The sequence below is a fragment of the Anolis carolinensis genome, chromosome 3 (assembly GCF_035594765.1).
Source record: "Anolis carolinensis isolate JA03-04 chromosome 3, rAnoCar3.1.pri, whole genome shotgun sequence".
NCBI classification, from domain to species: Eukaryota; Metazoa; Chordata; class Lepidosauria; order Squamata; family Dactyloidae; genus Anolis; species Anolis carolinensis.
In genome coordinates this window covers 109,669,020-109,682,784 of record NC_085843.1, presented here as the reverse complement: position 1 = coordinate 109,682,784, position 13,765 = coordinate 109,669,020, and the positions used below count along the sequence as shown (strand labels likewise).

At 38.4% G+C, this 13,765-nt stretch overlaps 1 protein-coding gene across 1 annotated transcript in view; it reads right to left on the bottom strand.

Annotated features, from left to right (window-relative positions):
- Positions 1-3,177: 3,177 nt before the first annotated feature.
- tubgcp5 (tubulin gamma complex component 5) overlaps positions 3,178-13,765 on the bottom strand; it is a 30,372-nt gene continuing 19,784 nt past the window's right edge. Inside the window, exons 20-23 of the mRNA XM_062975348.1 lie at positions 11,462-11,587; positions 8,359-8,447; positions 6,660-6,760; positions 3,178-6,029 (exon numbers count right to left, since the gene is read on the bottom strand). Of these exons, the coding sequence (XP_062831418.1) occupies positions 5,983-6,029; positions 6,660-6,760; positions 8,359-8,447; positions 11,462-11,587 (363 nt within the window). The 3' untranslated portion in view covers positions 3,178-5,982. The remainder of the gene's footprint in view (positions 6,030-6,659; positions 6,761-8,358; positions 8,448-11,461; positions 11,588-13,765) is intronic.

The window sequence follows — 13,765 nt, the reverse complement described above, 5'->3', positions numbered from 1 at the left end:
CCCTTCCTCCTTCCCCGCTCCAGCTCCTCCTCCTCCGTCCCAAACTCCTGTCCAGCCTCCTCAAGGAAGGAAGGAAGGAAGGAAGGAGGAGGGAAGGAAGGAACTGAGTGAGAGAAAGAACCGAAGGAGCGGTGGACAAGTCTACTTGGGGACCACCAAACGCAGCATTGCCCAAACACGAATCAAGGAACTGACTCAGCCAGAGAGGTCAGCTATCATAGCAGAGCACTTGATGGACAACCTGGACACAGCACATTATTTGAGAACACAGAAATGCTGGACCACTCTCGCAACCACTATGTAAGGTTACACAGAGAGGCCATTGAAATCTCACAAGCATGTGCACAACTTCAGCAGAAAGGAGGAAACCATGAAAATGAACACAATCTGGCTACCAGTATTTAAAAACTCGAAAATCAGGACAGTAAATAAAAAAAACAACACGCTGAAAACAGGGGAATTCCAGACAAGAAACAACCAGGCCCAGCTAATACCTCCCAACAATGAATTCTGCCAGGTAGGAAGCAGCAAGACCTTGAAGCAGCAAGGCCTTTTGATGCTAATCAAGGTGGCCAGTTGCAACATTCATACTTGCCTCCAACAGACAAGAGTCCTTTCTCCCACCCTGGACCTTCCACAGATAAATTAACCCCACTTGCCTAGTTTCCAGCAAATTTCACAACCTGTGAGGATGCCTCCCATAGATGTCGGTGAAACGTCAGGAGATAATGCTTTTGGAACATTGCCAGACAGCCTGGAAAACTCACAGTAACCCAGTGATTCTAGCCATGAAAGTCTTCAACAACATAATAGAGGAGAGATGGATGGGAGGAGGGGAGGGGCGGGAAAGAGGAAGGAAGGAAGGAAGGTTGGGTTTTTTTTTCGTGTCAGGAGCAACTTGAGTCACTTCTGGAGTGAGAGAATTGGTCGTCTGCAAGGATATTGCCCAGGGAACGCCCAGATGTTTTGATGTTTTGACCATCCTTGTGGGAGGCTTCTCTCATGTCCCCGCATGGAGCTGGAGCTGATAGAGTGAGCTCATCCGTACTCTCCCCGGGTGGGATTCGAACCTGGCAGCCTTCAGGTCAGCAATCAAACCTTCAAGTCACTTAGTCCACTACGCCATCTCGGTAGTGAAGAGAAAGAATACAAGGGAGAGAGAGAAAAGGGAAGAAGGGAAACGAGAAAAAGAATGAAAGGAGGGGAAGGCCCTTCCACATAGCCATATAACCCAGAATATCAAGGGATAATCCACAATATTTGCTTTGTACTGGGTTATCTGAGTTCACACTGCCTTATAATCCAGTTGAATGTGGATTTTATACAGCTGTGTGGAAGGGGCCTGAGAGAGGAAGGAAGGAAAAAAGAAAGAGGATAAAAGCAGAAAAGGAGAGGAGCAATGGGAGTGAAAGGAAGGAGAGAGAAAATGAAAGGGGGAGAAAGGAAGGAAGGGAAGGGAAGGAAGGGAAGAGAAAGAACAGTCAAAAGCAAGAGGTCTGCCTATATGACTTGCCTGCCAAGGAATTGCCATCTTTTCCTTCTAAACCTGGGCATTCTCTACCGGATTCACACCGTTTTGCAGCCAGTCATCTCAGTCCCTGCAACTCTTCAGTTCCTCTCACTTCAAGTTGACAGGAGAAATAAGAGAGAAGGCTTGTTGTATTCCTTCAAATCTTTCTTTAGCAAGTTTTCTTCATAGGTGCTTTGCCATTGACTTCCTCTGATTCTGAGATAGAGTGATCTGTCCAAGATCACTCAGAGGGTTTCCATAACCGAGTGAGGATTCAAACCCCTCAAAACATGAACGTCCCGTCCCAACGAATGCATAATTATCAGCAAAATTGGGACTCTAAGCAGCTCAGAATTTAAGACAATACATTTAGAAACATGGTAAAGGTTTTCTCCTGACATTAAGTCTATTCGTGTCCAGGTCTGGGGGTTGGTGCTCATCTCCATTTCTAAGCCAAAGCGCCGCCGTTGTCCGTAGACACCTCCAAGGTCATGTGGCCGGCTTGACTGCATGAAATGCCGTTACCTTCCTCACCGGAGCAGTACCTATTGATCTACTCACACTTGCAATGTTTTCAAACTGCTAGGTTGGCAGAAGCTGGGGCTAACAGCGGGAGCTCACCCCACTCCCCAGATTCGAACCGCCGACTTTTCGGTCAGCAAGTTCAGCAGCTCAGCGGTTTAACCTGCTACATAAAATAGAATCCGACTACTTACCATATCAAAACAGTTCACATCTAAATCTAAAATGCAATCAAAATAGATCAAAGGCTCTTTTAAACCATACAGCAGCCTCTAGCCCTTCCCTTTAATGGTTGTAGAGGACAGAATTTCAGCAGGTGCCGCAGTGACAAGCAATATCAGGCGGTCATCCCTCTTTTCAGGCTGTTCAATGGAAGGGAGTCCGGCAATTATTTTCCCAAATGTGCCTGGGACTCGCACATGTTTGTCCATTGGGAACAACTGCTTTTCTTTCCTGGAAACTGGCCAGAGATCAGCAGCCAATGACTCAGAGACCAACACTGATTTGAGCAGCATTGTCCTACATAACCATTAAAGGGCCAGTGTGTCATTGTGATTTGACTGTTGGGCTACAGCCCTGGAGAATAAGGTACGAACCCCAGTTTGGCCATGAAATCCACTGTTCCAGAAAACCCTGTGGGTCTTCATGAAACAAATGATTTGAAGGTACACAACAGCAAACTCTGTCCCTTATTTCACCTGGCCACCCAAGACCCACTATAAAGTGGTGGGGGTGGTGGGGGGGGGGGGTTGCAGAAAAAATACGATAATTTTATGCTAATATGAACACCATCTTGAGATCTATTCTCTGTTGTAAACAAAAGAGAAGAAGTGCCCTCCTATGATGCAAATACCTTGAACTGCTTGGCATGAGGGACTAACCAATGTATAATAGATTGTTCTTTAAGCTTAAGAAAGTGTTCATAAGTTTTCTCCAGACTACTGAAACTGTACATTTTTGCACTTGCACATTATTGTACGAGTATGTCTGCCAAAGCCCTTGTCTAAAGGCTTGAGAAATTCTAGAATGATTATGGAAAAGACCAGTAAAATTCAGTAAACTTTAAGCCAAATAATAAATAATAGACTGGGATCAATGAGGATAAATAAGGCATGTTGTTTATAAAAATCTACTTTAAACCAATATACTTTTTAAAAAAAGATTTATTTACATCTCATCTTTTAGAGTAATGATTAGAAGGCAACTTACAGCACCATACCTGTCAATTTTAATTCCAAAACAGTCACATATTTCACAACCAATTACAATTAATTTTACTCTCCATCTTATCATGAACTTTTGAGACGGAGGTCCCAGATGAGCCTTTTATCATATAATCTTCCTGTTTCATTCACTGCCAGAAGTGATATTGTTCTAGGCATCTGACATACTTGTAATTTTTTAAATTTCTTTCCCACTGGGTTCTCCATCTTTTTTTCTTTCCAAATAAAATAAAATGAAAAAGAACACAATTAACCATACATTGTCATTTTTTTCCATTAAAAAGCACAGATCCAGAGCTAGATAATGTTGCACATTGAAGCAAAGGAAATGTATTTCACTGTCATCTCTGTATAGTCCCACCACTGATTTTTTTCCCTTATTGCACATTGTGTCCCATGCAAGTAACAGAATATATTCTTTCATATCACATCTGTTTCTTGTACAGCTGGGATAGAACTGGTTTTTTTAAAAGACAATAATGAAGAAATGATTGCATAAGAGCATCAAATGATAGATTTGAATCCACGGTGCTCTTTCTTTTAGAAGAAACATTTTAAAATGTAAAACTCAGATTTTATAATATCAATGCAAAGGTCAAGACCTGTCCAGTCATTTTTTCTTAAAGGGGATAATTTAAACACTGTTTGAAAGAATGCTGTTTTCCAGAATCTATAAGCAAACTCAGATACCTCTGCCATTATACTGATCATTATTATTCATGCTCTGATACATGAAATAATGCTGAGCTGCCTTTGAAAATAATACAGGAGTGTCAGCTAGCACATAATACAAACAATATTCTTGTTTAAGCAGGTGTGACACAATAGTAAAAATTTGTTCCCACAGTGCTCATATTTTTTCTATTTTGGAGCACACAAAATACAGTTTCCATTTATCTCCAGATTCAGTGCAATGGACTTTAGCCCTGAAGGCCCCAATTGTTTAAGTGGACGCCTCCTCATGTAAGACACTAGTAAGATAGGTGGTTGCTAAACTGGCTTCTATACAGAATTTTAGCAGACTAACTGCACCCATATAGGGACCCATATAGGGACCCATGACAGTTACTTACAAGTAGCTATGATCCTCTCCATGGTTATTTATGAAGCCCTAGTCTTCAAAAGAATAGAAAACTGTTCTCTTATTAGGCAAATCAGCTTTCTGTCATTGTCCATTCTGTATCTATACTGACTGTGTAACTTACACATATCTGACTGACTTTTGTCTTGGTTCTATTACAGTTATTATTATCAGTGATTATTTTTAAAAACTGCAGAGATTCAGTATCAAGCTTTTCAACTACCCTGTTTCCCTGAAAATAAGACATCCCCGAAAAATAAGACCTAGTAGAAGTTTTGCTGCATTGCTAAATATAAGGCCTCCCCCGAAAGTAAGACCTAGAAAAGTTTTTGTTTGGAAGCATGCCCAGCGCCTGCCAAACAGAACACCAGAGCATTCAGGATTGGTAAATGTACATACCAGTTGTACATGGAAATAATGGTAGTAACAAGAAATTATTGATAGGATTCACATTTTGTCTGGTTATGCTGGTTTGTGATGACAACTACTTTACAGTATATAATAAATGTTCATTTTGTTGTTCAACAATAAATGTGAGCTCTTCTTCATGGAAAAATAAGACATCCCCTGAAAATAAGACCTAGTACATCTTTGGGAGCAAAAATTAATATAAGACACTGTCTTATTTTCGGGAAAACACGGTAAATAAAAAGCTATACAAATACAAGCCATACCAGCATTGCTGCTCATTATGGGAGGAATGTTTTCCAACACAAAAGTTACCACCCTGATATGGACAAGCATTCCTATACATACAAACATGGTCCCTACTCTTGATACTTTCTACTCTGCTCTTGATAGCCAAGTATCTGATAAAAAGGAACCATTCTGTAGACAAAGCCATATATAGTTCAAGCTACCCACTATCCTTATATATCTTCCAGTTCCTTCTCACAAACAACCTTCACCACATTTCACAATAGGTAATTACAGTAAAAAAAATCTGCAGAATGGAGAAGGAAGCAACCTTGTATATTATATTAACAGAATATCCTATTGAAGTGATAATTATGAGAGCATTTTAAATCATAAAACTGTAAAATAACACTCTGCTGCCATTAGAATGACCAAACAAATATATTATGCAAATGCACTGTTTGTGGTATAAAATGCTTCCTGTACTACTAAGTAAATAAATAGCAACACATTTCCATGAAAAATGTAATCCAGTAAAATAGTCCAATTTATCATAACTACAATATAGCTATGGGAATTTAAGCATAATTATCAATAATCTTGGACAATGGAAAAGTGAACTTCTCCACCTCATCAAAACAATAAATGACTGACACTACATTTCAGATAATGAACATGGAAATTTGTATTAAGCATTTATTTTATGGGTTGTTCTTCACATGTTCCTCATGGAGGAAAATAAAGTTCTAGTTACGGCAAATTAACATTTAACATATAGAACAGATAAATGATTTTAAGTATTTAATTTACAAGATAACTTTGAGCACAGATAACTGTACCATTATGTGCAACCATGTGACTCCTGGGATACAGAATGCAATCCTGAAAGAAAAACCTCAGTAAATCCTTCAAGTAAATCTCATTAGAATACTTTAAGTATTGAACTGTCACAATGCCGGAAAGAAGATCTTGCTGGAGTTTCAGTAGTTTCACACAAATCTCTTATTTTGCTAAGTTTGTTCCATTCCAGCCATGAGCGACAAGGTTAAGGACTCCACTGTGAATCAAAACACAATGTGTTAATATTTATAGAAAAAAAGTCAGTGTTTATGAACTAAAAATAAAAAAAACATATGTTAGTGAACTAAACATGTCACAAGTCCTTCATACTATTTCTTCAACCATCTTCTGAAGTTACACATCTTTCTAACAACTGCCTATTAAAACGCCCAAATATTTCTCACTACACAGGATATAATACTGGTACAGTAGAGTCTCACTTATCCAAGCCTCGCTTATCCAAGCCTCTGGATAATCCAAGTCAATGTTTTCAATATATCGTGCTATTTTGGTACTAAATTCGTAAATACAGTAATTACTACATAACATTACTGTGTATTGAACTACTTTTTCTGTCAAATTTGTTGTATAACATGATGTTTTTGTGCTTAATTTGTAAAATCATAACCTAATTTGATGTTTAATAGGCTTTTCCTTAATCCCTCCTTATTATCCAAGATATTCACTTATCCAAGCTTCTGCCGCCCCGTTTAGCTTGGATAATTGAGACTCTACTGTAATTATGTTTCGAAATAACTTAGTCTGAAGGCATTAAGAAACTACAACATATTTATAACTTTAAAAATATCATTATTTAATTTTTAAAATATCCATTTTGACTACTCACAATGTGGGAAGGAGCCTCGACACACTGCTTTGTTCAGTACTGTCACAAGGAACATATGACAGTTTTTAAAATCTGATTCCATCTTAGTTATAGACTCCATCCTATGAATAGTAGAAGAAAATTTAAACAGACAGTACTCACAAAAAAAATTCACAAAGTAAAACCATACCTTTCCAATATTGCATGCTAACTGTTTAATTTTGAAGGACAGAAGCACCTACCAAATTAAATAAATATTCTTAACTGTGGCCTTACTACACTAATCTGGAATATTAATACACATGATTAATAGGGTAGGCAAATAATAGATGCATCAATTCAACCACAACCACCCAGCCAGATGTTTTCCCAACATCACGTACTTTTATTTTCTTAGGCACATATACTACCATAAAGTAGCTAAAATAATCGGTCATACCAGAAAATTAAAATCTTAAATAACTATACACTTAAAACATTAATTCAGAATATTTAAAACACATTCTGAAATTTAATAGTCATGTGCATTGATAAATTCATAAAGACAGTAGAAGTTACTATAATCCTATCATAATGCTGTATGTGATAACTTGCTACTGGTGACGTATCATAACATAGACTAGACATGAGTGGAAGACCTAGACATGAGTGGAAAAGCATTTTCCATTATGCTAAGCAAGGACTGGAGCACTTTCTGCCAACATGCTCTTCCACCATATCATTTCAACTACAATTCCTGAAAGCAGCAGTAGGGAGGAGAGGGCAAAGAAAGCTGTTGTCTAAGAATGACACACAATTCTCTGGACCACACATGGCTATTCGTAATAATTGACCTCATTCTAAAACAGTGGAGGGCATATTTGGTACTTCTAAATGTTGCTGGACTTGAACTCCAGGCATCCTGCATTATAGGCTGGTTGGGGCTAATAAGTATTAGACTTGTGCAAGAATTCATTTTGGCCATCTGCCTTCAGCTTCTTCAGCTTGTTCAGACGCCCGTAATGGCAGGAGCTTTGCCACGTGGCTGCTGGTTGCGGTTCCTTCTACTGTATTTGGGATCACACGGCCCACGGAGAGGCTGTTGCATGTTCACAAGGGGTTTCCCTGTGAGCCCTGCCTGTTGGGTCAATCAGAATAGAAGAAAGCCATGACGTGTCTTATGCAAGCTGTGTCTATTTAATGGGGCGAGCGCCTCCATTTCTCAGTTGCGTCTTGGCTCTAGAGGCAACCATCCGCTTGCCTGACATCAAAAAGATGTAGTTGTCTTCACTGTACTTTATAGTTACATTTATTATACCTGCACATCTTTACAAGATGAAATTAAGTAATTGATTAGACACCTAGATCTCACACAAGATAAAATACTTTAAATAAGTTGTCATATGACCAAATTTGCTATTGATGACAATAAAAAGGATGGTTATGGTGCATATCATATTTGTACTTATTCTAGATATCACAGTTCTTTGTATCACTAGCTAAGTAACACTAATTATCTGAATGTACAATTTCATTTTTTTTCTTTCAATGCCATACTTATTATGCAGCCAACATGTCTCCAGATAATGCGGTAATATCAATTTTAAGTGAATTTCCTTTTTTTACTTGATGTCTTTTACTAATTTCACTGTAACATAATCATAATGCTTTATGCAAAGGATAAATGTCATTTTGATGCTGGAAAATGATTGCAAATACAAATGAATTTGCATGCACTTACTTCCAAGCTCCCAATCCGGCTTGCCAACGCTCTGCAAACATCAGTACTAGATTCAGCACTTTCATTATAGCTTCTTTCACAAAACTAACCTGGAAATGACATGTCAAAAGTAACAGCTGTGATCATTTTGATTTTGAAAATGCATATTTTCCCAGATGAATACCTAATTTCCTACCCATACAAATTGGTTGAATTGCTTTATCTAAAAAACTGCTGTTCCAGGACATTCATTTCAATGTTGCTAAATGAGGCATATCAAATACAAGGCTCAAGGTATTATCCAGCCCTTTAGAAGTTCCCATGTGGCCTTTAATATCCATTCCACATTTCATATAAAAAGATTCCATCCAAAACCACTATTCAAATGCAAGGGTCCGAATATTGTCAAGCCATTTAAAAGCACCTTGTGGACTTTAGTATGCAACTCATATGCCATAAAATGGATTCTATTCAAAAACATCTCTTCAGACTAGGAAGACAACATCTTTCACAGGACAAATAGGGCGACTCACCATTTCTTTTTCTATTCAATTGCATGGTATTGTAGCTAACTTTAAAAATGTGGATGCCAGGACTCACAGCTATCCAAAAACTGTGTGTTAACACATCAGAATTTGACACCAGTGCACTGAAGCCCCATTGGTTTCAATAGACCTACCCTATATATTCATGTATGAGTATAGAAATTTTAGTTTTAAAAAATCAACCCAAAAACCTGGATTGACTTATCCATGAATATAAGTACTGAATCTTATCAAGAAAAGGAACCATCCCGTTCTATAAGTGGTAAAAGGCAAGTTTATTCTGTCCCAAGAGAACCTAAAAGAAGCACCCTCTATTCTCTCTACCATTTTGCCACATTATTCACATTATCAAAATCTTTAAGTATGACCCCCACATTTTTCTGTTATTCAATTCATGGCACAACTATTTAGGGAAAGAATGCACTATAGCTAAAAGAATAATCCCTGCCCACACATCATCAACTAATGGACATGGTATAGATATCGATATGCCATCAATGTTTACTGCACAGTGATGGCGAAACTCAGAATCATAGTGGGCATGGGATTACAAGTGAAAATTGAAGATCTCGAGTTCTCAGGATTACGTGGAAAAGAATCCAACTGGAGCATTGCAGCACACCAAAATACTTGGGAGTTACCCCTGGACCATGCTCTGACAAGAAGCACTTCTTGACTATTAAGCAAAAAGTGGGTGCTTATGAAAGCTTACTAGCACAGCCTTGGGATCACAATCAGACACAGTGAAGACATCTGCCCTTGCTCTTTGCTACTCTGCTGCTGAATACACATATCCAACGTGGAATGCATCTCACCACGTTAAAACAGTGGATGTGGCTTTTAATGGGACATACCACATTATCACGGGATGTCTACGTCCCACACTACTGGAGAAATTATACTGTTTAGCCAGCATTGCACCACCTGACATCCTCCGGGAAGTAGCAGCCAGCAATGAAAGGACCAAGGCATTGACATCTCTGGCCCATCCCCTGTTCGGATATCAGCCAGCACGCCAATGCCTTAAATCAAGAAATAGTTTTCTAAGATCTACAGATCTAAGATCTACACCCCAGCACGCGAGAGTCCAAAAGTGGCAGGCTAAAACCCGAAACCTCAATCAGTGGCTGATGCTAGATGAGAGACTCCCTCCTGGGCACACAGAAGACTGGACAACTTGGAAGGGGCTGAACAGACTGTGCTCTGGCACGAGATCCAGAGCCAACCTTAAGAAATGGGGCTACAGAGTGGAATCCATGACATGCGAGTGTGGAGAAGAGCAAACCACAGACCACCTACTACAATGCAGCCTGAGCCCTGCCACATGCACAATGGAGGACCTTCTTATAGCAACACCAGAGGCACTCCAAGTGGACAGCTACTGGTCAAAGGACATTTAGTATAAGGGCAAGTTTTTTTTAACTTTGTGTTTTCAAATACATTACAACTTGTATCCTTGATTCGTCTCTGACACGATAAATAAATAAATCTAAATCATCCTATCACTGTAAAAAAGCCTCTCCATTGTTTCTGTGAAGTATAGTAATGCTGACAGTTCCACTTAAATCTCTTCAGAAGCCTGGGAATATGATGTAAGAATTAACCCCAGTCAACTTTGAATGGGAGACTCAAAGACTGAAGGAAAGCAGTATTCAATCACCTTTTTTTTCATATCACTTATCAGACACTCTCAAAGTATGACTCAACCCTCAAAATGCCCTCTTAAAGCTACAACACTGATTCTTTAATCCATGAAGCACGCATCTGAAGCACAATAGCTGTGCTAGATCTACCTAGACTCAACCCAAAATAGCATGATTCTATCACATCATCTAGTACTTTTGGATTCAGCTATCAGTCAAACACTTGTTCAGGTCATGTCGTATGTGAATGAGCCAAATGAATTTGAATTAACTGTAAATTGCAAAAAAATAATGTCTGTTGAGTCTTATCCACTAAAAGGGGACTGCACTCTTTATTAAATCGAGACAATCAAATTGTATGCCCATCTTGAAATGGATTTTTGTGGTCTTTTGAAGATTACTACAAAAGCATTCTTCCCTTTCTTCTGCGATATACATTTTACAATCTAAGCAAAAATATTAGTTGTAGTACTACAGTTCCAAAACCATATATGAACACTGATTTTTGTGAGAACATGCCATTTGAAACCAATGTTCATATATGGTTTAGGAAAAGTCAGGCGTTTTATTCATAAAGCTTAATCAAAATGGTAGACCATCTGTCCTGTAATATGTACATTTGTATTTGCTTATGTGCCTTCAAGACCTATAGTGATCATATTTTAAGGTTTTCTTGGCAACATCATTCAGATGAGGTTTGCTACTGAGCGTGACTAACTTAAAATCACCCATTAAGTTGCTACAGCTGACTGGGGATTTGAACCCTAGACTCCGAGTCTTTGTCCAACACTCAAGCCACTACATCATGCTGGTTCTTTCATACATCTATATCTATTTATATGCAAATACACTCAATCAAAAATCCCAGAGACATTGAAAGTAACACAGATATTTGCTTTATAAACTAAGTATATAAAAGTATGATCACTGACTGACCTTTTCTCTCAACAGGCAGCGGTCATGAATTGTAGAAAGGTATCTGTAATGAATCTTAATTAATTGATCCAAATCTTTTGCTTCTTCTACCTGATGTTGAAATTCCAAACCTGTACTGTGAAGAATCTTTAAAAAGGAGACAACATGAATAATAAATAAAAAGTTGCATTCAATGCCATCTTAACTTCTCCACAAACCTATGAAAGATCTTTTGGTACTTTTGGATTTTGGAATTTTCATATTAAAAATTTGATATAACAGGTCAATAATACTACCAGTTTGAAAGACAAAGGGTATCAAAGAGAACCCCCCCCCCCCCCAAAAAAAAAAACTAATGACACAAATTGGGAGGGATAGCCAATACTCCAAAAGACAAAAGATTCAAAACAATCTTAACAGATTAGAGAGATGGGCCGAAACTAACAAAATGAAACTAACAACAGGGACAAATGTAAGATATTCCATTTAGGCAGAAAAAATGAAATACAAAGATACAGAATGGGGGACGCCTGGCTCGACAGCAGTATGTGTGAAAAAGATCGTGGAGTCCTTGTGGACAAGAAGTTAAACATAAGCCGACAATGTGATGCGGCGGCAAAAAAAGCCAATGGGATTTTGGCCTGCATAAATAGGAGTAGTGTCTAGATTCGGGGAAGTCGTGCTACCCCTCTATTCTGCCTTGGTCAGACTACACCTGGAATACTGTGTCCAATTCTGCGCAGCACAATTGAAGGGAGATGTTGACAAGCTGGAAAGAGTTCAGAGGGGAGCGACTAAAATGATCAAGAGTCTGGAGAACAAGCCCTATGAGGAACAGCTTACAGAGCTGGGCATGTTTAGCCTGCAGAAGAGGAGAATGAGAGGAGACATGATAGCCATGTATAAATATGTGAGGGGAAGTCATAGGGAGGAGGGAGCAAGCTTGTTTTCTGCTGCCCTGGAGACTAGAACGTGGAACAAGGGCTTCAAACTTCAAGAAAGGAGATTCCACCTGAACATTAGGAAGAACTTCCTCACTGTGAGAGCTGTTTGGCAGTGGAATTCTCTGCCCCGGAGAGTGCTTGAGGCTCCTTCTTTGGAGGCTTTTAAGCAGAGGCTGGATGGCTATGTGTCAGGGGTACTTTCAATGTGATTTTCCTGCTTCTTAGCAGGGGGTTGGACTGGATGGCCCGTGAGGTCTCTTCCAACTCTATGATTTTATGATTTCTATGATTCTTACAATTCTTTTTGCTTTTCCAAAGCAAAATACATTGTGAATGGAACTGCTTTAAAAAATAGAATTTGTATAACAATACCCTCCCCTTTCTCATTCTTGGATGTACATTAGACTTATGGATAGACCTGACTTACTAACAAAACTCCATAATCAATTTATTATACTTCCCTTAGCCTTTCCTCCTACTCTTATGATATAAATGTGTGAAAATGAAATAAAACTCTTTCACATCAAAAAGAAGGAGGAGGAGGAGAAGGAGAACTTTCAATTCAGCAAAGTTGCCAAATTACTAGTAGGGAGCTGACTTAGTAACTGACCCGATTTCCCCCAAATAGCTGTTAAACACATTAATAACAACTATAATGTGTAGGTGTGTGTGTATACACACACGCTATAGGCATATCAGCGTAAAACCAATTATTGGTCTCATTCAAACTTATTGTTAACTTGACTATTTTCATATACAGTAGAGTCTCACTAATCCAAGCCTCGCTTATCCAAGCCTCTGGATAATCCAAGCCATTTTTGTAGTCAATGTTTTGAATATATCATGATATTTTGGTGCTAAATTCGTAAATACAGTAATTACATCATAACATTACTGCGTATTGAACTACCTTTTCTGTCCAATTTGTTGTATAACAGGATGTTTTGGTGCTTAATTTGTAAAATCATAACCTAATTTGATGCTTGATAGGCTTTTCCTTAATCCCTCCTTATTATCCAAGTTATTCGCTTATCCAAGCTTCTGCTGGCCCGTTTAGCTTGGATAAGTGAGACTCTACTGTATATCTATTTCTATCCATGTATCTATATCTAAATAAATATACTCAAAAAATAATAAATCAATTAATTGAAAAAATACTGCCAGTCTGAACTAGCCACAACCCTCACCCGAGGAAATCAATGTACTCTATAGATTAAATAATTTTTAGAACTCAAACTATTTTTTTCTAATGATAATATAATCAGCACATCACCCATACGTAAGAGTAAATCTCTGAAATGTCAATGGAGACTGGAAATATCATGGTGGCAATTGCCAACTTTGGTAAGCCTCCAAACTTTGCCTTACTAAATTATAAAAC